The sequence below is a fragment of the Clarias gariepinus genome, chromosome 1 (genome assembly GCF_024256425.1).
Source record: "Clarias gariepinus isolate MV-2021 ecotype Netherlands chromosome 1, CGAR_prim_01v2, whole genome shotgun sequence".
NCBI lineage: Eukaryota > Metazoa > Chordata > Actinopteri > Siluriformes > Clariidae > Clarias > Clarias gariepinus.
In genome coordinates, this window is record NC_071100.1 from 39701973 (window position 1) to 39729069 (window position 27097).

Below are 27097 nucleotides of genomic sequence, written 5' to 3' on the forward strand. Positions count from 1 at the left end.
AAGCTCTCTGTCTATTTTATGGTTTTCTCACCCATAGTGGAAAGATTAATAAAAAGGAGGTTAACATTTTCCAGAATAAACCAATAACCACACCGTCAATTGTTTCAAGGTTTATGAGCAGCAATAAAATCTGTGCAGTGAGTCACTGAAATGGATAGCTAATAAGTTGGCAAATCATACAACGTTCACGAAGTTCAATTCAAACCAGGACTTTTGATATGTCTTTTGAATAACAAAACACGGTTATGGAAGTAAAAAGTATCTTTATTTCTCTATAAAGATAATCTCCTACTACACTAATGCACTTATATTAGCTTTGGATACCAGAAAGGTGGAGCATTTTCTCAGTCGCAAGCCTACGTCATGTCTGAAACACTGGCCTCCCAGGAACTCCTCTAAGGGTCCGAACATGTGGAAACAGCTTGAGGCGAGGTCAGGACTATATTGGGGATGTGGAAATAACTCCCAGCTGAGTTCCTGTAATGTGCAAGTGGTATATGTGAATGATTATGCGTATAGTTCCTACAGACAGATGCGTCTTTTCCGCACATCAGTTTTACTGCGGCTAAAAGTCTCATCACCGTACTGTGCTCGAATCCTTCTGTAAATGTCAAATCATTTTTACGCTTTATTTCAGGAGAATCCGGGTTTAAATTGAACGCCCCTTACTCTGACCCTAACTAGTTGGACTGATGTCTAATCAAGTGCTTAATTCCAATTTGTATATGTTGTGGAAAACTCATAGATCATGTCATCTAATTATCATGCCTCAATTTGGTCCCCTGACCTTTAACCACATAGGGCACCTGAGACATATCCTCTTACTACCAATACTTGGCATTACCTGAATGCAGTTTCGAAAGACAGAAAAGAGTTTTCACAGCCTTTTAGAGGTTCATAGACCAGAAGTGAACCGAACACATACCTCATGTATATATATAATTGGTTACACAATTGTGTGTCAAGGTGAAACAGAACATGACCACATTCCAGGACCTGAAACCTTTTGCAAGAACAATGGCACAAACCTTCCCTTATCAATGGGACACTCATATAGAACTTTATGTTTTCGCAGAAGAAACCTTAAACCTGGAACTCTGGATCTATAAAGTGACATCACATTTTTCACATCATCATTTACTTGAGCCACTATGTGGCTTTACTCTCTCTTCTTTACATCTTATTGTAACACATTATCCTGATAAGAAACAAGGCCCAATCTTACTCTTTTAAACTCCTAGAGTGTCACAGAGAAAGATATGGTTCCCCTGATGGAGGAAATGTATGTCTACAACCATTTGTCCCAAAGTACAGATAAACTTTCCCATAGCCCTTTACCCCCACCCCAGACCACATGGCTCCTCTGGGACCAGCTGAATGGGCTGAAGAGGTTGGGAACTCCAGAGAATGTGGCATGTTGATTCAGACATGTGGATGAATGATAGCCCTACAATAAACCAGGCAGCTAAAAATTCTAGGTAAAGGAGCCCAGAAGACTGTAATGCGAGATGAAGAAGAATAAAGGAGCCTTCAACAGGGGAACCTACATTGGAAGCAATCAATCAGCTATGTTTGTGCACTAAAGAAGACCATGCAATCGGCATCCATGGCTGAGTCAAGGGCAGGTGTATGTTATGTCTAACATGCATACTAGGAGATCATGTTCATTCTCTTACAACCGCCTGGTTATGACTGGGAGCATTTTTGGTGTGGAAGAAGAACAGTAGAGGATCAACCTCACTCGTTATGTTACTACTCGGAGTGTATACATGCATAAGGACTATATAATTCTAGTAATTCTAATAACTTATAAGGAAAGTAGAATCAATCACAAACTCAATCTAACATGCAGCAGAGTTAACCGCCTACTTGGATCCAACTGCTGGCTCAGGCTGGGCCTCTCGCAAGTCCAACGGTCTTGCAGAAACCTCATTGGCTCCTTGGAATCCCACTGGTTTCCTATAGGTTGAAAATTATTGACTCTAATCATATATATATATATATATATATATATATATATATATATAAAAAGTAAAATTATTTGTTTATATAGTCCTTTGTTAGTCTGAAAGTTTCAAAGTGTTTTACATATACAGGATTAAAAGTACTTAAAAGTTATTTATGGTATGAGAAATTTATAAATCAATAAAAAAAGATAAACAACAAATAAAGAAAAATCCATAAACAAGTATGCAATTAATCTGTATTTAAAAAAATTATCTGTGGTGTCCCTCATGTTCTCTGGAAAAGTAAAAAATTTTGAAGTTATATAAGAGAAAGATTTTCCATTGGCTGAGCGTTGAGTGCGATCCTTCTGATGTCCCTTAGTTTTTCAGGAGATCGGCCAGATATACCATAGAAAAACATTTTAAAGATTTAAACATCATAAACTACATGAGGTCCCAAGGGATAATTTAGATTTTTTTTTACAAATCAAAACTGTGGTGCATATAAGTCAGTTATCACATGTCTTGGTCGTTATAAATGTTCCTGCTCTGCACACCGGCGGTCAAGCTCGCCTCCCAGATTGCGCGTACAATGTTAAGCAATCGGAGCCAAACTCCACAATGCATTCCAAAGTTCAGCTTAGACTCATATGAAGCTTCTGCTAAGCTAAATCTATATCGAGTTGGTATGTAACGGTGTATTTAATACACCAGATTTTGGCAACCATTCACTTTTTGGCACAACATTGTAAAAGAAAGGGGTTACATTTGTACTAAATATACCAGAATATTGAAGGATACCAACTCGATTTAGCTCCGTAAAACCGCGGGAGCTTTATATGATTCTCAACTTTAGAATGTATTTTTTCACAGAACAAGGGTTGTGCGATTTGGGACCGGTTACTTACAGTATATTGTGCTCTTGTTCCGGGTGACAAACATCGCGGTCGGTGCGCAAAGCGGGAAATCTTATAACAACCAAGACCTACTGTAACATACTTACAGTACATGCACCTCAATTTTCATTTAAGACAGACTTAGAAAAAAAAATCTCAATTATCTATTTAAAATGGGAAAAAGGAAGCAACATGTCAAAACAGTCCAAATTAAAGGTTAGAAAAGCTTTTGAATTAAAATTTAAGTACAAGAGGCATTACTTACATTTCATACAAATGATAAACCACCTTCTATGGTCACGGGAGTTTTCACAGAAAAGCTATTAGGCTATAGGATAAGTGATCACTAGGTACGTTTACATGGACGATATTTCTTCAATTCGACTGAAATCACTCCAATTAGAGATTCCGACTCATCCGTTTACATGGACACTGACCTGATAAGATGTGCATGTAATCCCACATGCTCATTTAACATGCTCAACGTGTTTAATCAGAACTAACATGTCACACCTTCTGCGTTAAGATTAGTTACAAGAAGTCACATCTATAATTGGTTAGACACTTTACATTTAACATTTAATCTAATCCGAGGCCCTTCCTCAGTCAGGGATATAGGGGATGAAAGTTTAAGGTAAAAAACAGCTGGGAGAGAGCTGTTCTCATGGATTTCCTCTGCAGAAACTCATTACGCCACCTAATGTTACCCTGACGTAAAGAAGGCGCTTACATGGCTAATATTTACTTAATGAACGGATTATGACGGTATTGTGGTTAGCACTGTCGCCTCGCACCTACAGGTTTCGTGTTCGATTCCCACTTTGGATCTACGTGCATGAGTTTGCATGTTCTCTTCGTGCTTGGTTTCCTCCGGGGTCTCCGGATTCCTCCAACAGTCCAAAAGTATAGACTAATTGACACTTCCAGATTGCTCATAGTGTGTGAATGAGTGCATGAGTGTGTGCCCTGCTATGTATTGGTGTACCCTGCCCCGTGCCCCATGTCTTCTGCGATAGGCTTCAGCGCCACCGTGACCCTGTATACAGGATAAAACAGAATAGATGATAAGTGAGTAAATGAACGGATTATAAAAAGTTTACACCACCCCTCTCGTTCTGGATGAAATTTTAATTCCGATCTGTCTGAATTGTGTCAGGGTTTCCTGATTGAGGTATTTACATCATGCAGTTTTATTCCAATTGGGCTATTATTTCTATGATTTGTGTCCATGGAAACGTTACCTAATAAAATGCTAGGCAACGACTAGTTACATCCAAGGCCAAGAACGTACAGGGATCAGGGATATGTGCTGTAAGGGCATGTATTTTTTAAGCAGAGTCTCTCAGTCCAAGACTTGGTTCCAAACAGACTTTAATTGGTCTGAAAAAGCCCTGAAAAATGTGTAATGTATTATATCACAAACTGATAAAAAAAAGTCACATTTAAAGGACATTAAAATAATTCTTGTACCAGATTTTGATGCTTTGGGTATAAATAATACTGGCATATAATAATAATGGCATCTATAGTACTGTACTAGATGTGCCTGCTGTAACCACTAAAGCACTAATGCTTATTCTGGTCACTAGATGGTGCAGGAATAGAAGAGGACCATGGAAGATGAGGTCAAAATCAATTGATTCAATCATAACAAATAGCAAAAGTCACCAACATACTACCCGGCCTCTTGTTCTTTACATGTTAGGAGATAAGTAACGTTAAATCTGATGACACTTAATTACACTCTTCCGAATTAAATACAAAATAAATAAAAACAAGGTTGTTTTGTAAAAAAGACGAGAGAGTTTCTTTCCTTTTTTCTAAGGATAAAGTCTGTTAATGTTGCATTTTGTACTTGAAACTCACTTTCTAGGCCGGTTCTGGGTGGATGTGGTCTGCACCGGTGGGGTGGTGGTGGGCCGTTTGCGGTTTGGGTCCAAGGTGGGATTGGGCATCCCTGGCCGAATTGGGGGCGTTCCTCCATACGGGGGGCCAGGTGGACCCATAGGGGCACCTTGATGGGGCATCCGGGCTCCTGATGTCATACCTGGACGCTGTAGGGGGTAGGAAAAGCAAATCACAGAGAGAAGGAGAGAAATCGTATTTACTTCTACATTACTCGAATTATCAGATCTTGGCTGCCTGCTACAACAAAGTACCAGAGCTTAAGTGCACATATGTAGACACGGCGCAATGTACGGCTCTAGTGTTTCAGTGTAGTTTCACCGGCACCCTGTAAGAGCTGGGAGTGCAGTCATGTATTGCTCTTCTACTCTCAAGCACCGATCTAGGCCACAGCCGCGCACACACACACACACACACACCTGTGCCTGTCATTTCAGAAGCAACAGCTGCAGAAAGACTGAAGCAGGATCACACTGCAGCTTAAGCAAAATCAGGCTGGTGACACACAGCAACTCAACGAGCACCCCACTGTTCCACTGTCTGATTAACTCAATGTATGTTTGAATTATTTTTTTAAATCATGCACAAGTTTAGCGCTGTTCTTTAATCTTTATGTTTTTAGTTGGTATTAACTCTAGAAGGAACTCTTGAGAAAACACTTTTCTCTACAATGTACAATACATTACCTTATATATTTAATTCACAGGTCCAAAGAAAACACTACAAAATGTTTTTTTAAAAAAAGCATGAATATTTATTTAATAAGATTCAGTAATAATTAAATTTTATAAACTCACCAGCAAATAAAACTAAAAATTCTATGTAATACTTCTTGTGAAACGGGATACAAGCATGCAACCTTAATATATCTTTATAATTAATATTAATATTACAGCAAATCCAGGCCTAGACGTACTAGATGTTCTGCCTTGTAGACAGAATATGAGAGCATAGAGGTTAAACTATAGGCAAAGGCAAAAAACACAAACATGAAATACCAGGGTCTATGTAGACTAACCAACAAAGAACAGGAAGACTGAATGTGGGGCAGAGACAAAACGTCCCTACACCTGCTTATTCATGCAGTTCTCTAATGAGGCAATCGTGTGGTCTAAAATCATGCAAAGACAGGCCAGGAGCGTCAGTTAATGTTCACATCAAACGTCAGAATTAGGAAAAGTGTGATCTCTGTGACTTTAACCATTAAGCAGGCGTGTTGGTCTCAGACAGGCGGGTTTGAGTTTCCAGAAACTGCTGATCTCGTAGGATTTTCACACACAACAATCACTAGAGTTTACACAGAATGGTGTGACAAATAAGAATATTAAATGAACGAAAGCTGTGTGGGTGGAAATGACTTATTGGTTATTGATGCGAGAGTTCAGATTGGTTTAAGCAGCCAGGATGGATATAGTAACTCAAATGATCACTCTTCATAACTGTGGTGAGTAGTGAAGAACCTCATGCACGAGACATCAAATCATGAGGTGGATGGGCTGCAAAAGCACAAGATCACATCAGGTTCAGGGTCTAAACTGGACAGCTAAACATGGGAAAAAGAATTAGCCCCCAGGGAAACAGGGAATCTTTTCCTCTTAGGTTTTCTTGTTAGTAGATCTGAATGTCTAGAAGTAACTAAAAACTTGAAGGATGTTCAAAGGCAATTATGGTAGCAGAGTGGAAATACCAAGAAAACCAAGCTTAATTCTTTGTCCCGATGCTAGCAGCTACCACCCAGTCAAAAACGTAGCCTCTGATTGGTGGACATCTCAGAAACACTGACAGCTTATTTCACCATGGAAAATTGGATAAAAACCTCACCATTTATTTTTCTTTTCCTGATAGACAGCTGCATGAGGTATTCTGAACACACGCGGTTTTTTATTTTATTTAGCCGAACGTTAGTGCTGAGCACGGGCTAGCTATCTATCTAGCAAACTGAATTACTGAGAGGACAGGAGAGGAGATTTCACCATACTGAATAGCCAGCACCCCTCCTGTTTACATGCTCCAGTATAACTAATGTGCTCCCATGCCATGCAAGGTCAGCTTCGCAAAAGTTGCAGTCCGCAGCATTTTTGGCCGAGCTAAAAGTGAAACGTTCTCACATCTGAAAATTGGACATTTTTGGTCGTTATCGAGTCGGTGAGAGGAACACATGCAAAGACATCAACTAATTGACAAAATTAATTTCTTGGCAACTACTTTGATTGTGATGTCATCATTGCCTCCCTATTCTCCTCCTGCAGCTCTCTGCTCAAAGGAGGCTTTTTCCTCCTAGTGCATTTTTAAGGGAAAAATCACAGTAGACTGATTGGTTCTGAAATACTTTAACGTGTGTCAAAAATATTTTTTTCCCCTTCATTCTGACCTGTATCTACATGATACGCCAAACAAGAAAAACGATCCACAGTGGCAACGCCCCACAACTCAGGCCTGGCACCAGACACCACAGCACACCCACAGAGGTCTTGTGGAGTCATATCCCGAGGGGCCAGTGTCTTCCCGGTGACACGAGAGGAACCGACACAATACTGGGCATAGAGTTTTGTATTGTAATCTTATGGCTGATATTTCAAATGTAATTGTAAACATTGTTTATTTTAATTCACTTTAAAACTTTTACTGAATTGTCACTTGTCTTATACAGTATTCTCTATTGTCTCTTTTGTGTTGTTCCAGCACTTGAATTTCACAACTAGGATTACTAAAGTCATACATTAATTAATTTTCTTAAATTTTCAATATTTTTTACTTGGCATTATTTTATTCTCTGTAATCCATCCATTCATTCATCTCCAGTGGGTGCATTATCCTCATCAGGGATCGTGTCAGAGGCTGTCCTTTTGTAGTGAATGGAATGCCATTCTTTAAGCCCAAATCCTTCAAATTCATCCTCAATTTCCCCCCCAAAAAACGAAACACTACATTTTCCCTTAAGTTAACAGTGTTTTTACTGTACATTATAAAAGAGCTTTTTCTCTCTCCTGAGATATGAAAGTCACCTACACAATAACTGTTGAATGGCTAAATTAGTCACTTATGACTCATACAGCAGCTCAAAGTCACAGGATGTCAAAAGAAGGTGTGAAAACGTTTGGAAGTGGAGCCAAAGCTCACAGCTCCCGTGCTCTCCATGGTGCACCTCTGCCAAACATGGTGCAGTGACCCTCCTGTCCTGACCCCTTCACCCTTCCCAAAGTAGGCTGAACCCCAGGGTTTCCTGGGTCTGTCCAATCCCACTGCTTGTGGGAGGACAAGGAGCAGTGGGACGTGAACATGTGGACACAGCATGAAGCGGCAACAATCCTCAAGGTCACTAAGGAAGTTTAAGGCACAGAGGGAGGTTGGACTGGGCATCAGAATCAGCGCCGGGCTGCAACTGAAGGCTCATTACAGAAATAGCACTAATGATGAAGCACCACACACACACACACACACACACACACACACTTCTGCTTTTCAGTAACAGAGGACCAAGAACTGGGCAAAGAATGTCAATTGTTCCAAGATTATTTTAAGTCCCTATTTTGTAAGAAATAGAATATGCATGTCATATAGTAATCTTCTGACATGTAAAGCCCATAGGCTTGAACCCAATACCCATTAGCATTAACAGGAACATATCTTTTCATCCACCCTCCATCCATTAACTATACCGCATATTCTGTGTAGGGCCGCTGGGGACCTGGACCTGGAGCCGGAGAGCCAATTATCCTACAGCACATGTCTTCAGACTGTGGGAGGAAACCCACCAAGCATGGGTGAACCAACAAATGCATAAGGATGTTTGTTCATCAGAGGCAATATTTGTACCCCAAGGTGTGCGGTGCTAAGCAGTGCTAAGCACGGAGTGCCCATGCTGCCTAAAACTAACAAGAACATATGGAAAATTAATTTGTTGGTTCAATGACTTCATTAAAATGTTTCAGGGTCATTTCCAACCTATGGTATTATGACATACAGCTATGTGTGCGATAATATTCGATGTGTATAAAAATACATTAAATAAGGGGAAAAATATTTTTAAAAGAGTGATATTTAAACTTTATGATTTTATAGATTATGACTTTAAATCTAATATCAAATCAGTGTAGTTTGTACTGATGACTAAAATGATTTAAATAGTGTTAGAATAAGCTATCACAACACCCTTGATATCTCGGAAAAATGTATTAATTTATAATTTATCATGATATCAATTTTATCAATCACCATTGTTCGAGGGGTGTTGAAGTCAAACCAGGATTTGTGATAAAATTTCTTGTGAATGAAGACGTAAAACCGATTGACATTTACAGAAATCTTCAAGCACAATGCGGTGATGAGACTTTTTACTGTGGTAAAACATGTGAATGGTGCAAACGATAAAAAGTATGCCTTAAATCCATGAATAACAATGCTGAGGTGGCTCAGAGCCCAGTGCAGTCGTTCCCGTGAACATTCGGCGATCAGAGCTCCTGATCTATAACCAACTTTCAGAAGAGACACATCTGTCTGTAGGAACTGTTCACACAATCATTCATGAACACCATTTGCACGTTACATAAACTCATGCCACATTTCCTGTACAGTCCTGACCTCGCTTCAAGCCATTTCCACATGTTCGAGCCATTAAAGGAGTTCCTGGGAGGCCAGTGTTTCAGGCATGAAGCATGAATCATGGCTCTGGCATACTGAGAAGACTAGTGAAACGCTGGCATTACTGTAACAGGGGATTATATAGAGGAATAAAGGGAGGTTTTACTCTCATAACTGTGTTACAAGAACCAGTCTATTATATATAATTGTATATTACTGCCCACACCTATATACAACAATACAGACAAAAAAAAAACTAATTTCCCATGCTACCTAAAAAACATTTTGTCAACTGCCTAGAAGGAGAAAGAATCCAAAGGTGGAAGTGTAGCGCACTAGTCTAATTCGGATGGCTATATATATAAAATAATAATAATAAAAAAAAAAAACGCTTGTCTTGTGCTTGCTATTGCATATAATATGAGAATGGGTATTTGCATTTTCATGTGCCGCAGCTTGCCAAATAAAAAATGGAAAATCAAGGCCTTAACAAGTATGAATCTGGCATAGCAATAAGACTAATAGCAGTGCCTTCATCATATGTAAGCTTATCAACAAGGTACACCGGTATACAAGTCGTCATGTGTATGTGTGTGTGAGTGTATTAGCGTGACATATTAATGCAGGGTGTATCTTGTAAATCTATACATAGAGAGTAAAATATACTGGTGTTTCTGACAGCCACGAACGTACCAAGAACCATCCAAGAATCACTTCAGTCAAAATCCAGAGAAAGATAGTCTTCCATGAAGTGTCCTTGACATTTATTTACTTCATTTTTTTTTTTTTTTTTGTTGCTCAAACTCTGGTCATGCCTTTTGATGCCAAGGAAAAAAAACTGGAAACTGCATTACAAAAGAATTTGCCTGTTATTGGGCATAAAAATGCAAAACAGTTTCAAATTATGCACACTGGCACAAAGGCAACTGTAAGCTCGTACAAATACGCTCGTAAATCAGCATTTTCTAATTAGCACTGGAATCTGAATCAACTTTGGATCGTGCTCCAAAAGTGCACAATGATTCATTCTACGCTGCGCACGCAGCTTTGATCGTAAGCCGAGTGAGAAGTCTCAGTGGAAAAGTTTATGCTCGGAGCAGACTAAACAGAGGAGGTGCAGTCTGCGAGGGCGAAATCAGAAACCTGCTTGCGAAGTGGCGCGAGGCTCCGCTCACTCTTTCCTAATATCTAGTTCTGGCTGAACGTTCGTCAGCAATAACTCACTGTTATGATCAGACGGCGCAGCGGCAGCGGAATTACTCTAAAGACATTAGAAACTCATTTGGGGGCGAAAAGTGGAAAAACAAACTCGGGATCATGTAAAAAGCTGGAACTGTCTTCACTTCGCTGTAACTGTAGAAGAGTTTGTGATACACAGACAAACCACGGATGGTAAACTGAATACTAAAGAGTTTTGATTAAAATCACGAAAAGCATTGAACTACACATACATTCACTTAGACTTTACTGTCATCGCCATGCAATACAAATGATCTGACAAGTCAATTAGAGTCAATTAAAATCTGGCATCTGTAACAGAATCAGTTCTCCGTGACTTCTTCACAGTCACCTGCACCAGCAACTGCTCCGTATTCTCCTCCTCATCCTCTCTCAGTCAAAATTAAATCTCTGCATCTCAATCCTCCCGTTACTGTGCCGGTTTCCAGACGCACATGCTTAGGCTGCATGCTCTCACACACACACACACACACACACACACACACACACACACACACACACACACACACTTAAGCTGGCTTGCTCACCACTCCATGGACGAGAAACTCAAACAGTTTACTCTTGGTGGCTTTGCGAGCGCCGCCAGTAGAATCCTCCGTAGCCATTGTGCCGAAGCCCCCCTTTTTTACTTCATTCACCCCCCGATTTTTCTTTTGTTGTCTGTATTAGTGGTTTCTTCTCCCCGTCAGTCTCCCCGTCTATCCGCTCTACATTCTCTCTTCTCCAAAAGAGAGCGCTCCCGCCCTCCTTCACTCTCCCTCTCTAGCTCTCCTCTCCCAAACGTTTTCTCTCCCTCTCTCTCTCTCTCGCTCTTTTAAAGCATGTTAGAGTGTGGCCAAAGTCCAGCCTCCTGTTCCAGTCTCTCACACTCTCTCTCTCCCTCTCACTCTTTTGCCTTCCCTCCCTCTTTCCCTCTTTTTTAACATATCTCCCTTTCACATTCTCAGGCTAGAGAGAGCGAGAGAGACTGGGGGTCTGACAAGTGGGCTGTCGGTGGCCGAAAAACATGAAACTAAAGTGTCACATATTTGTCTTGCGAATGATTCAATCATTTTCAATGGCATGATTGTAATTGTGAAGAATTGGGTTTTGGTCTCCAACAGCTCAATATAACAATATAAGGTTTGCACTATTTAAAACCTATGGTAAATTGACACCAATATTGGCCTGAAAATCCTTACGGAATTTCCTTACTCTTATAATGAATCTGTTTTAGAATAATCTGACAAATGATACGCAAATCCAGCCTGAAGCGTCTTAGTCTTTCACATCAGATCTTCCATTTAATGACTGGGAAAGCAATTGCAGATAATTTCAATTCTGCTCATTTTCATCCCACTATTCATTTAGCCTGACTTTTTTATTTCATTTGTCACCTGTATGTACATAGTGATGATATTATTGATTCTACTGTAGTCAGATTTTAAATAAATTAATAATCTACAAAGCTGCCAATTGAGTAAACTAACAGAAAATCTAACTAAAATGTGAGACTTGGTGCAAGCTGTTACGTGTAATGAAATCAAGATCAAGAAAAAAAGAAACAAGATCGTTATACTTTACGTCACACTATAATCATCACATATTTATCTACAGAAATGATCATCTAGAATACTGAGAAATTAGTGAAGAATAATGTTCCAGGCATGAAATAGGAGAGATGCAAACAGGGAATATCTCATTTCATATTTTCTTTTTCTGAGAATCCAAAAGGCAAGTCACTGCATCAAGACAGTCAATAAATTAACAAAGGCAGGAAAATACAAATATGAACACGATCGCCCTGAGTAAAGCCCCCTTTCAGGACCCCCATAAGCCGATACTCTAGAGTAAGCAGCATCCCATTCATTCAGAGCGCAGAGGGGTGCTGGAGGGGGAACCCGGCTTACACAAAGATCTCAACCGTGTCTGCCAACATTTTTGCATGTATTAAAACAGAATCATGTCAAACGAAGGTTGAGGAACACCTGCTCCTTGTAAACAGGGTGATGATACAGTAAGTGCTACTCCTGCGCATACTGAGAGACAGCAATGAATGAAAATTAAGGCATTTCACTAATCACATTCAACAGCACCGCCATGTGGGAAAGCTTTTAAAGGTCCAATATTAAAATGAAAATACCGTTATGACTGTTATTAAACTTTTTTCATAGATAAAATAGATATAGAGGACACAAGGCACAGAGCACCATGTAGTTCGGAGTTTGAAAAAATCTTGTATACAGCAGCTTAAACCACCATACTGAGGTTATTGAGTAATTTAAATAAATTATATGATTTTTTTTTTTACATTTAGATTGTTCTTTAGTGTGTGTCTGTAACCATATGATAACTTGTTACAGAAATACAGACATAGAACAAATAGTAATCATATTTATTCGACCAGTTTTAGCTTACAAAATATACATTAATCAGTTTGTACACCTAAAAGAAAACATGAACGGTTTAGGCGGATTGTTCAGCATCAGACTTACATGAGTGCTCATTACTTGATAAATTTGAAAAACTGTAAATTATCTAGATCTCAATAACATTTAGGCATTTGGCAGACGCTCTTATCCAGAGCGACTTACATTTTTATCTTATTACACATCTGAGCAGTTGGGGTTAAGGGCCTTGCCCAACCCCTTGAAATTTATCTGTTACCATAGAAACAATAACATATTAAAACGAACACAGTGATATTTCCTTCGCAGCTGGAACTTCTGTCAGACACTCATTCATCGTCTATACCGCTTTTTCCTGTATACTGGGTCCGTGGGGCCTGAAGCCTATCCCAGGAGACTTAAGGCATGAGGCAGGGTACACCCTGGACAGGATGCCAATCCTTGGCAGGGCATACACACACTCATACGTTCATTCACACACTACAGGCAATTTGGCCACAGCAATACGCATGTCTTTGGACTGTGGGAGGAAACCGTTGTACCCGGAGAAAACCCACCAAGCACGGGGAGAACATGCAAACTCTATGCACACAGACCCAGAGGCGGGAATAAAAGGTGCAATAGGTCACTTATTATAATAATAAGAATTTTATAACTTAATCATAATTATTTCCCTGACGCGTTGACTCATGTAGTAGCCTGTGTATCTTACGTTCAAAGCATTCGGGCATTGGTGGCTCAGTGGTAGCTTTCTCGCCTACCATGCTGAAGGCCTGGCTTCAATTCTAACCCAATGCCCAAACCCTAGCCACTGCCTCTCCCAAGCCTGGATAAGATAAGATGGTTGCGTCAAGAAGGGCATCCGGCATAAAAAAAAGTGCCAAGTTGATGTGTGGATCGGGTGTTCTGCTGTGGCGACCCCTTTGACTGGAGCAGGCGAAAGACTGATAAAGTCAACATCTTATGTTTAAAGAACAGAATTCATTACAAAATACTGTAAAATATGACTTTTTTTTTTTTTTTTAAAGAACAATTTGTTTTCAATGTATCTGATACGGCTGTTAGAGCGGATTTCTGGGAATAGAAATATAGAAATTGCACTTTCAGAAAATGTATTGCAGGATAAATAAACGTTGATAAATAGTGAGTGCTGGAAACATGGTGATGTTAAAGTCCGCTCACTCATGACTCATCGTCTATACCGCTTTATTTCTGTATACGGGGTGATGGGCGGCCTGGAGCCTATTTCAGGAGACTAGGGGCACGATACGAGGTACACCCTGGACAGGACGCCACACACACACATACACACTCATTCACACACTACGGGCAAACTCCAATCAACCTAATCTGCATGTCTTTGGACTGTGCAAGTAAACCGGCGTACAAGGAGGAAACACACCAAGCACAGGGAGAACATGCAAACTCCACGCACACAGAGACAGAGACTTTCTCTCAGCCTGCCAGCAAAACAATACAGTTTTTTTCACCTGGAGGCTCAGCATCAGGACCGGAATCCTGAGCCACAAGTTTGCCACACAGTCAATTCCTGCCATGCAAACTAAGACATACAGTTTTAATTTATTTAAGCTTTTTTTTAAATATATATATATAAATAAAAATGAAGCATCCTAAACAATACCATGTTGTTGGATTAATAACATTAGTAGTGGAATAATATCAGTATTTTACAGATGTGGAAATATGGTTTAAGATGATTTTTTATTGGAAATTGAAATGTCAGCAGAGGCCTACAGTGTGTGTGTGTGTGTGTGTGTGTGTGTTGTAGAAATGCTTGGCTGGAAAGAAAGCGCAGTTAGTATAAGCAGCTGGAATGGATGCGGAGGTTTTGTGCTCCTACCTTTCTCTCCATCGCGGCAGGTTTGCGCTTCACACACACACACACACACTGCACTCTCTAGGCTGGTGTCCGTCTCCGACACACTTTCTCTTCGCTTTTAGACGGATTGTCCGCGGCTCCCTCCTCCTCCTCCTGCTGCTGCTGATCCTCAGGGAGTTGAAGCTGTGTGTGGATGCAGCCAGGATGCTGATGATAACGAAGGCCCAGAGCGCGTGCGGTGCGGCACAAGGAGACGCGCATGCGCACAAGAGCGCACCACGTAAGGGACCGTCGTCCAACTACACACACGTATATAAACCGTCTACACCGCTTTATCTTGTACAGTATACAGATTCACGGTGGTTGACTGACTAGAGCCTATCCCAGGAGACTCCTGGAGTGGGTGCCAATACATAACGACCGTCAGTTTACCCATTATTTGCTCTTTTATAAGACTTTTTAAGCTATTTTAGCTATATAAATATATATTCAATCCCTCTGGCCCAAGTGGACATTTGTGGCAATTTTGTATAAATCACCCCATTCCTGAGTTATTGCTTCACAGGAGATGTACGGATGAACATGATGTCGTGATGTTGACCTTTGTCCAGCAAATCCTACTCAGTTCATCCTTATGTTAAAGTTAATGTTTGTGCCAAAATAAAGAAAAAAAAATCCCTTAAGGCAATCCTGTGACCTTCAACCGCCAAAATGTAATCAGCTAAACCCTGGGGCCAAGTGGACATTTTTTGCTAGTTTTGAAAGCCAGAAAAAAATCCAATAAATTGTTGAGTGAAAGTGGATATTTGTGCCAATTTTAAAGAAGTTCCCTGAGGGCATTCCTGTGATATTGTATTCACAGGAATAGGACAGATGCAAGATTACAGTGACCTTGACCTTTGACCGCCAAAATCGAATCAGTTCAACATTGATCCCAATGGGAACTTCGTGCCATTTTAACCAAATTCCCTCAAAGCATTCCTGAGGTATCACGCATATAAAAAGGTCACCTTTCACCCCAAAAATCAAGTCATTTCATCTTTCTGGCCAAGTAGATCATCTGTGCTATTTTTGAATAAATTTCCTCAAAGCATTCCTGAGATATCACGTTCATAAATATGGAACATATATGGACAGACGGAGAACCTGAACACATAAAGCCTCTGATTATGCTGCTGCTGGATGGAGGCTTTAAAAAAATACTGCTGTAAAATGAATTCCAGACGGCACCCACATATACCAGAACATGCAACATATAAAATGTTGTAGTATTTGCAATATAACCCATGACACACTCCTGTACACTTTATCATCTCTAGATCACTTACCTAATACAAACTTAATGCTATGTAAATTGTTGCATACTGTAACAGAAGGGTCTGTATCATGAGTTCTGAGAGAGAGTCTGAGGATCCATGAAATGGCAAGAGGCCACAGTAACTTATGCCTCTACATTACTGTAAGTCAATTCCTGTGGATTTAGCATAGCGTTCAGCACTTGGCAAATTCAAGTTTTGCTTTTAGGAACTTTATGCATTTTTTTCACCCAGACTCCCAGGATGTGGAAGCAGTGACTACGAAAGGTTGATTGCATACAAATTAATTTCATAAAAGACATGCTTTGCATGATGGGCTCGGGGTGAGAAAGTGAGAAGGTACTTGGCTCTTTTGATAAGGGGACCAACCTTTCCCCACTTGCTGACCACAGTAATGCTGCAAGAAATCGATGGGTGCATAACAAACGGCTTGAAGTTCCCTGTGAAGCATACTGCACAGTTCAGCCATGTTAAGTACCATTCCTAACCACAGGTAGAGAAACTCAGTCAATGCACCTTGCTGGAGCACGGGAAAAAAAAAAGGTAGCCTGAAAGGGGATTTATATAATTAATTATTATCATCATTTTAGAGGATGTATATTATTATATTATGTACATTATAGAGGACTATCATTTAAAATTTTATTTAATCAACAAATACCTACTGTTATATAGGCTAGTAATCTGTAAAATGGCACAATAACATTTTCTCTGCGTCTTTTAATCAATTTATTTGAGTTATACACATTTCAATTGTATACGTTTTAAATGGTATAAAATTTTAAGCCAATAAATGTTCCATATATTTATATTACAATTTCCACAGTAGCAGCAGCAAGTATCCGAGTTGCTTATGTTACCAGGGTAACGCACAAAGGAAGTGACATTTGGTGACGTTGCAGGTGTTTTGAATGGTGGAATTTTTCTAGGCAAGTTCCCTTAACCGGGAGCAGGGAGTACGGAGCACACTTTGAAGTACACAGTAGAGCAGAACATAGTCTATAGCTGATTTCATGGACATGTCTCCATTTCATGTTCATAATAGACTATGTGGCCAAAAGTATGTGGACTCGGTGTGCACAGACTTTTTGCCATATAGTGTATTGTGAAGAAGGGAAACATCCTAATATTTCTGTGCATTTCAATCGTCACTCAACAACAAAAATAGACAATTTAAAATCTATTGAAAAATTACCTATATCTCCAGTCTGGCTGCATTCATTTCAACCTAATAATTAGACAAAGAACATTTGTAGCACAAATGACAGTCTCCAATAAATAAAAGAATGATTTAATAGATTATGTCTTTGTTTCAAAATCCATTTTTTACACAAAGTACTTCAATAGTCCTGACATACATCAGCAGCGCCATCTGCTCTCCCTTCTTATCAGGGAGAGACGGACAGACAGAGACAGATTAACCTGCCTAAAAGTTTGAACAGTCATGTGACTACCAAACCCTCCCATAAGCAAGCACCAGCTACACACCGGCTGCCTGCAAAGCCAAAATCTTTGACAAGGGGGAGAAGGAAAAAAAAAAAAAAAAAAAAATCAAGATAGGCACGATGAGCTTTTCTAATGAGCATTATTAAAAAACAAACAAAAAAAACTAATAAAATTAAATACAGAGCACATTACTGTGTGACAAGCTTGTTGTTGATGTAACTGATCTACAGTAAAGAAAATAAGACCTTTCTGAAATCATAGCCTTCAACAAACCCGAGAAAGTCCAGAGATCCCAGAAACAATGTACTGTGGTGCTGGTATGTACTGTATATGTATTTTTGTTTGTGTGTGTGTAATGTACGTGTGTGTCTTCAGGCTAAGTATACGAATCAGATGAAGCTCTTGTGATCAACGGCGGTACACCCCGAAGGCGACGAAACTAAAAAAAATGGTAATGCCCACGAGAGAGGCGGTGGCAGGAGCAGTGAAGAACTGGCGATACTGAAACTGGAAGTACCACAGCACGGAGAGCATGAGCACGAACAAAGGGACCATCAGGCTCCCGATGTTTAGCGCCACATGCACCTGGTCGGCAGCACGAGCACCTGCGGGCATTGCCCGTGTGGCGTTTTGTGAGATGTGACAGTGCAGGACGCAGTTATCAGCGAGGTTAAGAGAGGCCAGAGTCTGGGCGTCATCCTGGAGGAGCTGGCCCTGGTAGATCAGACGCACTTGGTGCTCCTGGCCAGCAAAGTAGGTCCTGCACATATGATCAAAAACACATACACAGCTTAGTGTCAAAACAAGATGGCTTCCAAACCCCAGATATATACAGATATATAGATTTCAAGGTCAGATTTTATTATTTTTTTTTCCTACAAATTAAAATAGATCTCAGAGCTCCTACACATATGTTTATATGTATATAATGTTTTTGTTTATACACCTCAAAATCTCAGTTTCATTTTTATAACAAACATATTTCATAGTTCAGGGAATCCACCACAGGACCACCACTAAGGGAATCTTTGGATGGTGAACAATGACACATTAATGCTTACATCTGCAATACTGTTTGTTTTGTGCCACTTTATTAGAAACAAACATTTTGTCAGTCCACATGGCTTGTGTACACTTCAGTTCAAGGCTACAGTTTTTTTTTTCTTTTTTACACCGACATGTGGTGTTAATGACAATCTAGTCCTTAATCACTTTTTAGTTTCTAACCACTGGCTGAATATGTTTGAGCGGAGGACTGTTTCCTCAAACCGGGAATTACACTCTGTAAGGTGCCACTGCTTTGTCAGTGTCAGTGCCATGCTGTGCTGAGAACAGTCATGGTCTGATGGAGGTCCCATTACTGGATGGAGAACAACAACAGATTAGTAAGTCTCCATGAACAATGTGTACTTATAAGGTTTACCTGATAAAGGGCCCAATTATTGTAGGTAAACTTTAAATTCCCCACATAGTGGTCATGTTATTCTATGTTGGCCATGTTACTCTATGTCCACTTCGTTAATGGTATGAGTAGTGCTAATCTAGAACCAGTTTCGTTTTTTTATCGCATCATCATTGGGGTGGTATTTATGGGTCAAAGGGCATGGCAATACACAGGGCATAGCTCACAGACTCCCATAATTGGCTAGTGGCACTGTGATTGATAGTGGACATTGTATCTTGGATGATCTCCCGATGATACAGTGAGCTCTCTTATGCTCTTATGTTCTTCCACCTTGTTGCTACACAAGTGTTATGATGCGAAATGTTTTGGCTCAAACCCCTGGCAATAATGCATATTGGGTAAAATTATACTGTTTGCAATTAAAAAATAAACATTGGTTAGCAGATACATCTGAAAATACCAAATTCACATAAGTATACATTAAATAAGAATTTTTTTTAAATCACCTTTTAATGTAGCCGATGGTATCCTCAGGGTTGACCTGTGCTATTCTCTCGGTGTCATTCAGAAACTTCAGCCTTAGCACCATGTTTCTCTGCGCGTTATCGGGCACGTCTTCGGAAATAGACGCCTGTGTGGCATCTAAAGCACTGGCTAGTGGCTGCGTGCTGAGCGAAGGTCCCGAGATGCCTCTGTGTCTCAGACCTTCTGCCCCCAAGAGGCTTTCCTCTCCTGCAGCCTCTGCACTGCCTCCATGCCCCTCAGCGTCACTCTCGGCTCCCGTCTCAGTCTTATCGTCTTCCCTTGAGCTGCGAGCTGGAGAAGTAATGTCACTAGGGGGACGGGGCTCTTGGCTCTCCGGCTCTGCCGAGGGGACCGAGCTCGAGCCGGATGGGACGAGGTGATCAGGCGGCTCAGCCGTGTGCGTAGAGGCCCAGGCCAGGACCAGGACGAGCAAGAGGAACACAACTCCAAAGAGAAGAGTGACCTCATCGCCCACGCCCTCGATCAGAGCCATCCTGGCCGGCTGTGTCCTGGACTAAGGCAACTTCGTATTAGGCACCTGCAGCACAAACGAAAGATGTTGCGCTGCATTATGTTCATGATATCTAAATTAGATTCTTAATGGCTTATCATTTCTTTATAATTTAATTAAAAGTGATGTTTATGCGTTTGGCTAAAGTTTCCTTCAAACCTAATCTCTAAAAATAAAATACATGCTCTAAGGAAAAACAAATCTGTCTAATTTCCAAGTATGACAACCTAGTTATCTAGTCAAATGCATTAATACCAAACCCATCTCATCCTTAGCAAATGATATATACCTAGGGAGGTGATGATATGATGCCATGTTGTAGTCATCCTCCCCTGATAATGACTGCTGCTATTTTTGCTTGACATGCTATTAGCAAAGTTGTATAATATTTTCCTGCACTGGACTGTTCAGCTCAGGTTAATTTCTGTCTGCACACCCACACACTGATACACTGGTGTCTCTGTGGTCTGTGGATGGACAAAAGATGCCCGTAAGCACTTTCTTAAAAGCTTCCTAACTAAATTAATAGCACTTATTCAATCTAATTGTATATTGGACTACTATGAACAAACAACAAACACCCCTGACACACAACATGGGTGCCTAGCCTACAGATTTTTCCACCTCCAAGGTAACATTTGCAAGGAAACATTTGCAAATACAATTTTCAAGGCCACATATTCTTGTGATTTCTATCCTTTAGATAAAAGTGTGTAAAATGTGGATTTGGGGCACAAACATTTACCAAAACTATTGTTGTTAGTTTTTTTTATTTTACAAAAGTGGTGCCTAAAAGGATAGAAATCACAAGAATATGTGTGACCTTGATGGATAACATGGTATGATAACATGGTATGATGACAAGGCACACAGAACGCTGTTCAATCATAATACCACCATCACACCTATGGTGATTAATATTACTTATAATCATAAGCTTGCTGAGAGTGCTTGGATTGACATAGATTGCTACTGGAGCTGTAAATCATGTGTAGATTGTGTATTTGATTTAATAGATTTCTTGGCATAGAGATTTTCTTAAAAATCTATTTCAAGCAGCAGTATTTTTACAGGTTTTGAAGTATTAAAACCCAAGAAAATTATTTAACCAGCGTGAAATGCTTATAACTTCTCGTGTTAAGTGTTTAAACGTCAAGTCATGTTCAAAGCAATATATATATATATATATATATATATATATATATATATATATATAAATAAAATCTTCTTCAAATCTTCTGCTCCACACACAAGTCCAGTAGGTGGTGTTATTGCACCACCCGCGCATTCATTAAAAAGAAGAAGCGATACTCTCGCAAAACGTATTCGCAAAAGTGGTTTGTTTTTCCTGCAAAAGCTGTGTAGACCCTTCAACTTATGCAAGTTTACCAAAATAATTCAACCAATGTAAATTAATTCTAAATCAAAACCTGACCAACAACAACAACTGCAACAATATTGCATAATTAATTAAATCACACAGCTCTGGCAGCACCTCAGACCTGGGTGAACTTCCAGTTTCTCAGGTAAAACAGGTGTTATCAAATGGAGCACCATGACATGGATATACAGTGGAGGCCAAACGTATAAAGACGACATAATAGTATTATACGTCTCATTGTATACAAAACAGGAGATGTCACCAACTAGTTCTCGCCTATCTGCTAACTAGAATCAGCTGGTAGAGTTAATGAATAGAACAAATATGTAGCAGGTCTTGTAAGCCGGGGGTGTCCAGTTCTCCAGAAAAATGGATAAAACTTGGGAATTCTGACATGAATTGCAAACTTCAGTGGCAAATTTCTTTCACGATCTACAGGAAATAATCAAGCAGACAAGGATTGAGCGAGTGACATCAGAGTACTGCATCATACTACAATAAATATTGATTGTTGTATAGCAAGTTCATTGCATAAAATAAATTACTTTTGTTGTCTAGATTGTCATTCTTAAAACAAAATTGAGAATGTCATTAAAACACTGAATAGTTTTTTTTGTCTTCTACCACTATGGATTCATCAAGGGAAGAAATACTGTAGCAGAGATTAAACTTCTAAACTTAAGTTAAGTTTTCTAAAGTCTGTCATTCTCAGCTCAGTTCCTAGTGCATATCCTCTGTCTGGCTAACCTTATGGTGACATGTACAGTGAGTATAAAAATTCTTTTTTGGCATACTTTACTAAATTATTAACTTTTAATTTATTTTTTTGCCATTCATCTACACATATTGCAAATGTACTGAAGTAAGATCATTTATATGGAGAATTCTAATTTATTTGTCACATACTGAAATATCTGATAAAGAGATATTTTAACACTTTTTACAAGGTCATTAGACTGGAATTACAACTTTGCACGACTGAATAAGAGCAGTTTCTTCCATTTTTCCTGGGGAATCACCTTGAATTTAACCCACAAGCACATTTAGAGACTTGCCCTAAAGCTACTATTCCATTGCCTTTATGCTTTCAGGTTATTGTCATGGATCTTCATCCTAATCTAACCTCGTGAACATTCTGGAGCATTCATCCTCCCAACTTTGACCAGTCTCCCCAATCAGGTTTCTCCAGATCTCCTCAAACCAGAAAGTCCTCATGGTCTCAGAGTCTAAACCTGTTCTGAACCTTCAATTACTCAAAAGTACCTTAAATAGATAATGAAAGATTTCTAAACTGGTTGGTGATCCTATACCTGGAGAGGACTTCTACACGCAACAACCTCCATGTCTAAGGCTTATATGGGTTTGATCAGGCATTTAGGAAGAGTCCTAGTGGGTCGCAACATGTTCGTTTTCACAATGATGGAGCCCACTGTGACCTTGAGAATATCCAAGTCTTCACCAGATCTGTGTGTCAAGACAATTTAAATCATGATGTCTACAAAGACTTCCTTGCACTGTGAATTGTACACTTTATATCAGTTAAAATTGCCACTCCTGGACTTCAGTCAAGTTCTAGACATCGCAAGATAATCTAATCAAAGATACAACGTTTGGTGGCCTTTAGCCAAGAGTCTAAATATTTATCTAATTGAAATATATACCATAAATTTAAATTATTTAACAAATCATCTAAGAACATGTTCTTTTATGGGTCTTTGCTATGGACACCTTGGTTTTAGGTCATGCTACTGTGTGTGCCTCCTAAAAGTTAATGAATAAAAAAAAAGCTTTAAGGTAAAATCATTATCTCCTCATAACTGCTTTTTATGACAGATAACTAATCCAGGTATCATAGCAATACAGCAATTCTTATTATTTCAAACAGCAAATTTAATAATTGACATTTTTTCTCCTTGTATTTTCCTAGTATTTCCCTTTCATATATAATAATAATAAATTATTATTATGATTCATGTATGTCCTTATCTTTATATACACTTCCAGCCAAAGGTTTAGACACATCATCTAATTCCATGGTCTTCCTGATTTTTATTTATTTCTACATCGTAAAAAATTGCTGAAAGCATCCAAAATATGCAATAATCTCCTTTGAAAAGTTAATATTAAGATGTGTCTACTACTTATGCTCTATAAAGCCTTCATAACAGCTCTAATCTGAGGTTAGTTGGTGATTTTTTTAGGTAAGTTTTTCGTCTTGCTTCCTGGAATGGTCTTTATAAGAGCCAGTTTCATCATGGGTTTTGCAAATGTACTTGACAATACTTTTCCAGAACAGCTTACCTTCATGTCTTAAAATAAAAACTGATTATTGTTGGTACTTAATTACATAATTCCATATAGGTATTTTATAGTATTGAAAAAAATTGAGTATTGTTCTAGAATGTAGAAAAATAACCCAATCTTGTGTCCAAACCATTAATTGGTACTATATGTTCTTGTGGATTTGCATTGCACCAACTTTGGTTATCTTTAATGTTTACGCAATGTAAGCTCTATTTTGTGCAATCACATACACAAATCTGCTTTTGTCTTACCGTCCTCATTGCTACTACTGTATCTATATATCTATGTAGTCGGTTTTGGAATTAAAGGTTTATATAAATGCATAAAAAACGAATAGCTCTGAATAGTTTCCAGTACCTAATGTCTCTTCAACTATGTTATCTGTTTATTTGGACTTTAGTCTGTAAAGGCTTGCATGTACTCTAAGAAGACCTTTACAAACCTGGGTAAACCCTGCAGCAAAAGTAACATGAATCGCTGTATGCAGTTGTGTCGTGCTGACTGGGTGCATGTCGTGCTGACCGGGTGCATGTCGTGCTGACCGGGTGCATGTCGTGCTGACCGGGTGCATGTCGTGCTGACCGGGTGCATGTCGTGCTGACCGGGTGCATGTCGTGCTGACCGGGTGCATGTCGTGCTGACCGGGTGCATGTCGTGCTGACCGGGTGCTTTTCATTTACACTACATTTCAAGTGCAATATGTAACTTAATGTGTGCTATATTTAATTCTATTTTTACTACTATTTATTGGTATTTTTCTTAACATTTTTATTTCTTTAATTTTTTGTTTCCTGTCTAATAAATTTTTTCCCTTTCTTCCCGGTAAATCAATCAAAGCCAAGACAAAGCAATTTCCCTCTGGGATTAATAAAGTTCCTTGAATCTTGGGTGCATGACGTGCTGACCGGGTGCATGACGTGCTGACCGGGTGCATGACGTGATGGCCGGGTGCATGACGAGCTGACCGGGTGCATGACGTGCTGACCGGGTGCATGACGTGCTGACCGGGTGCATGATTGCCAGATGTGGTGCTGAATGGTGGATATACTGCTGCCAGGTGTGACTTTTTATCTTCTGTCTCCAGGAGAAACGACTGACTGACTGCACTGTGGAAACATCACGTCTTGTCCACAAATTAAGTCTGAGGCTCAGGGTTCAGACTAAGGTTAACCTAATCCTGACTCATTAGTGGATAATGTTAAAGTAACTCAACAACACCTTAATGCCTGAATGTTTTTACTAAACTGGGAAAGCAACCTAAGCCAGAAGAAAGATAACCGAACTGTCAGGAGAACATGACTATTGACATCTGGCTGTTTGAGTCAGAGTGAACGCTTTAAACAACAAGCTTGTATGAATAAAACACCATGAGCTAAGACCATCTCCTAGAACATATATAATGTTAAACACCAGGTCCATGACACGCTACAGCTAAACTAGCTTAACAGCTGTTGATTTATGTTAGCTATGTGCTACCCGGAAAAAAATCTAATAAATTACTAAAACGAGTTAAACAAACAGGAAGTTGTATTGTTCCACACAAAAAAATACTTACCGTTGTCATATCACACCTCATGACAGTACAGCATTGACTCTGTTTTACTTTTATATTTCCTGATATTTTGCGGACAGACTGGCCACATTAGCATGAACCATCACTTCCGGCTTTAAACACCTCCAACGCCAAAATAAAAGTCCTAACGCACTTTTATACGTATGTATGTACAGTATGTTTTTGTCGCATAAAATGGCTTTTTTTTTTTTGCTCTACGACTTTTAAAAAATTACAGTTTTCTTAACTAAAATATGTTTCCCAACCAGAAGTCTCTTATGACTGTCTAATAGCAGCGAGTATTTACTGATTTTATTTGCACTTACAGTCAAATAAGCTTTACGAATGATACAAGTTTTAGTATTTTCTAAACACTTTTATTTACCTCTGTTTTTTTATTTTTTATTTACGCAATCGCTCTGGTGAAATTGGGAGAAAGTTCAAAAACAGTAAAATGACCAGGACATACTAAGGAGTGTGAAAGAAAGACTATGTTGTGGCCATGAATTACTAAGGCATGGGGAAAAAATAGTATAATGCTTGATGAGTAATCATCCATAAAAGTAAGATAAAATAAAAAATTATAGTAATCATTGAACTATAATAACAGTCATAAACAAAATCAAATAACATACTTACTAAGGTATGGGAACGAGATACTACGTTGTGGCCAGAACTTACTAAGGTGTAGGAACAAAATACTATGTTATGGCCACTACTTATTAAGTCATGGCCACGATATAGTATTTTGTTCCCACGCTTTAGTAAGTCATGGCCACAGTATAGTATCTAATTTCCATTCCTTAATAAGTAGTAGCCATAACATATTATCTTGCCCCCCACGCCTTAGTAAGTAGTGGCCACAACATAGTGTCTTGTTCACAAGTCTTAGTAAGTTGAGACCACAACATAGTATCTCGTTCCCACGCCTTGGTAATACGAGGCCACAACATAGTATCTCGTTCCCACGCCTTAGTAAGTTATGGCCGCAACATAGAATCTTGTTCCCACGCCTTAGTTAGTCACGGCCACAACATAGTATCTCGTTCCTACGCTTTAGAAACTCACGGCCACAACATAGTATCTCGTTCCCATGCCTTAGTAAGTTATGGCCACAACATAGTATCTCGTTCCCACGCTCAGTAAGTCATGGCCGCAACATAGAATCTTGTTCCCACGCCTTAGTAAGTACTGGCCTACAACATAGTATCTTGTTAACATGCTTTAGTTAGGCATAGTGACAACATAGTATCTTGTTCCCATGCCTTAGTAATTCATGGCCACAACATATTATTTTATTCCCACACATTAGTAAATAGTGGCCACAACATAGTCCCTTATTTCCATGCCGTAGTAAGTCATGGCCACAACATAGTATTTTGTTCCCACACCTTAGTAAGTTGTGGCCACAGCATAGTATTTTGTTCCCAGGCCTTAAAAAGTCGTGGCCACACATTATAGAAGTACGTATACTATTTTGTTTCCACACTTTAATAAGTCATGGCCACAACATAGTATTTCATTCCCACACCTTAATGTCATGGCCACTTTAATGTTATAATTTACCTGGGTTGTAGGTACAAACAATAACACTGCAATTTTGAAGGGTACACAACAAAGCTGAGCTGCTGTAATCTGAGGTGGTGTTTGAAACCATTATTCTGCTATTCAGGAAACAGCTTGTGTGATCAAGTTGCCAAATAACTTTCAATTATCAGCATCTTACCATTACGTTTGTCTCAAATATTCCAATGGTGGCTCAGTGGTTAAAAATTATGCCTCACCCCTTGGAAGTTGAAATCTTGCCTACGGTCTGTGTGTGTGAAGTTCTTTCCATAGTTAATGGGTTTTCTCCAGGCACTC

At 39.4% G+C, this 27097-nt stretch overlaps 2 protein-coding genes across 5 annotated transcripts in view; both read right to left on the minus strand.

Moving 5' to 3' along the window:
- Positions 1 to 14999, minus strand: part of smarcd3a (SWI/SNF related, matrix associated, actin dependent regulator of chromatin, subfamily d, member 3a) — a 39488-nt gene extending 24489 nt beyond the window's left edge. The window contains exons 1-3 of one of the 3 annotated variants that reach the window (XM_053505264.1): positions 14816 to 14999; positions 4709 to 4896; positions 1870 to 1959 (exon numbers count right to left, since the gene is read on the minus strand). In XM_053505264.1, the coding sequence (XP_053361239.1) occupies positions 1870 to 1959; positions 4709 to 4896; positions 14816 to 14827 (290 nt within the window). In that variant the 5' untranslated portion in view covers positions 14828 to 14999. Of the gene's footprint in view, positions 1 to 1869; positions 1960 to 4708; positions 4897 to 11094; positions 11280 to 14815 lie in introns of those variants that run through there. The other 2 variants (XM_053505255.1, XM_053505270.1) reach the window with 2 other exon arrangements.
- A 2381-nt stretch (positions 15000 to 17380) lies between these two features.
- Positions 17381 to 25353, minus strand: tmub1 (transmembrane and ubiquitin-like domain containing 1). Of its 2 annotated transcripts, none has more exons than XM_053508905.1 (3): positions 25238 to 25353; positions 19468 to 20024; positions 17381 to 18316 (listed from the first exon to the last, which is right to left on the minus strand). In XM_053508905.1, the coding sequence occupies exons 2-3, from the start codon at positions 19977 to 19979 to the stop codon at positions 17965 to 17967; spliced, it is 864 nt and encodes a 287-aa protein (XP_053364880.1). In that variant the 5' UTR covers positions 19980 to 20024; positions 25238 to 25353; the 3' UTR covers positions 17381 to 17964. The 2 variants fall into 2 exon arrangements, with proteins under 2 accessions (XP_053364880.1, XP_053364958.1); XM_053508983.1 differs by lacking the exon at positions 25238 to 25353 and adding an exon at positions 20287 to 20442.
- Between the last annotated feature and the right edge of the window lie 1744 nt (positions 25354 to 27097).

What these genes read in the sequence shown, in the direction of transcription:
- tmub1 (XM_053508905.1), bottom strand. Translation starts at nt 19,979, where the DNA reads ATGGCTCTGATCGAGGGCGTGGGCGATGAGGTCACTCTTCTCTTTGGA. An exon ending in ACCATCGGCTACATTAAAAG is followed by an intron (nt 18,317 to 19,467) that starts GTGATTTAAAAA and finishes TCATATGTGCAG; the next exon opens with GACCTACTTTGCTGGCCAGG.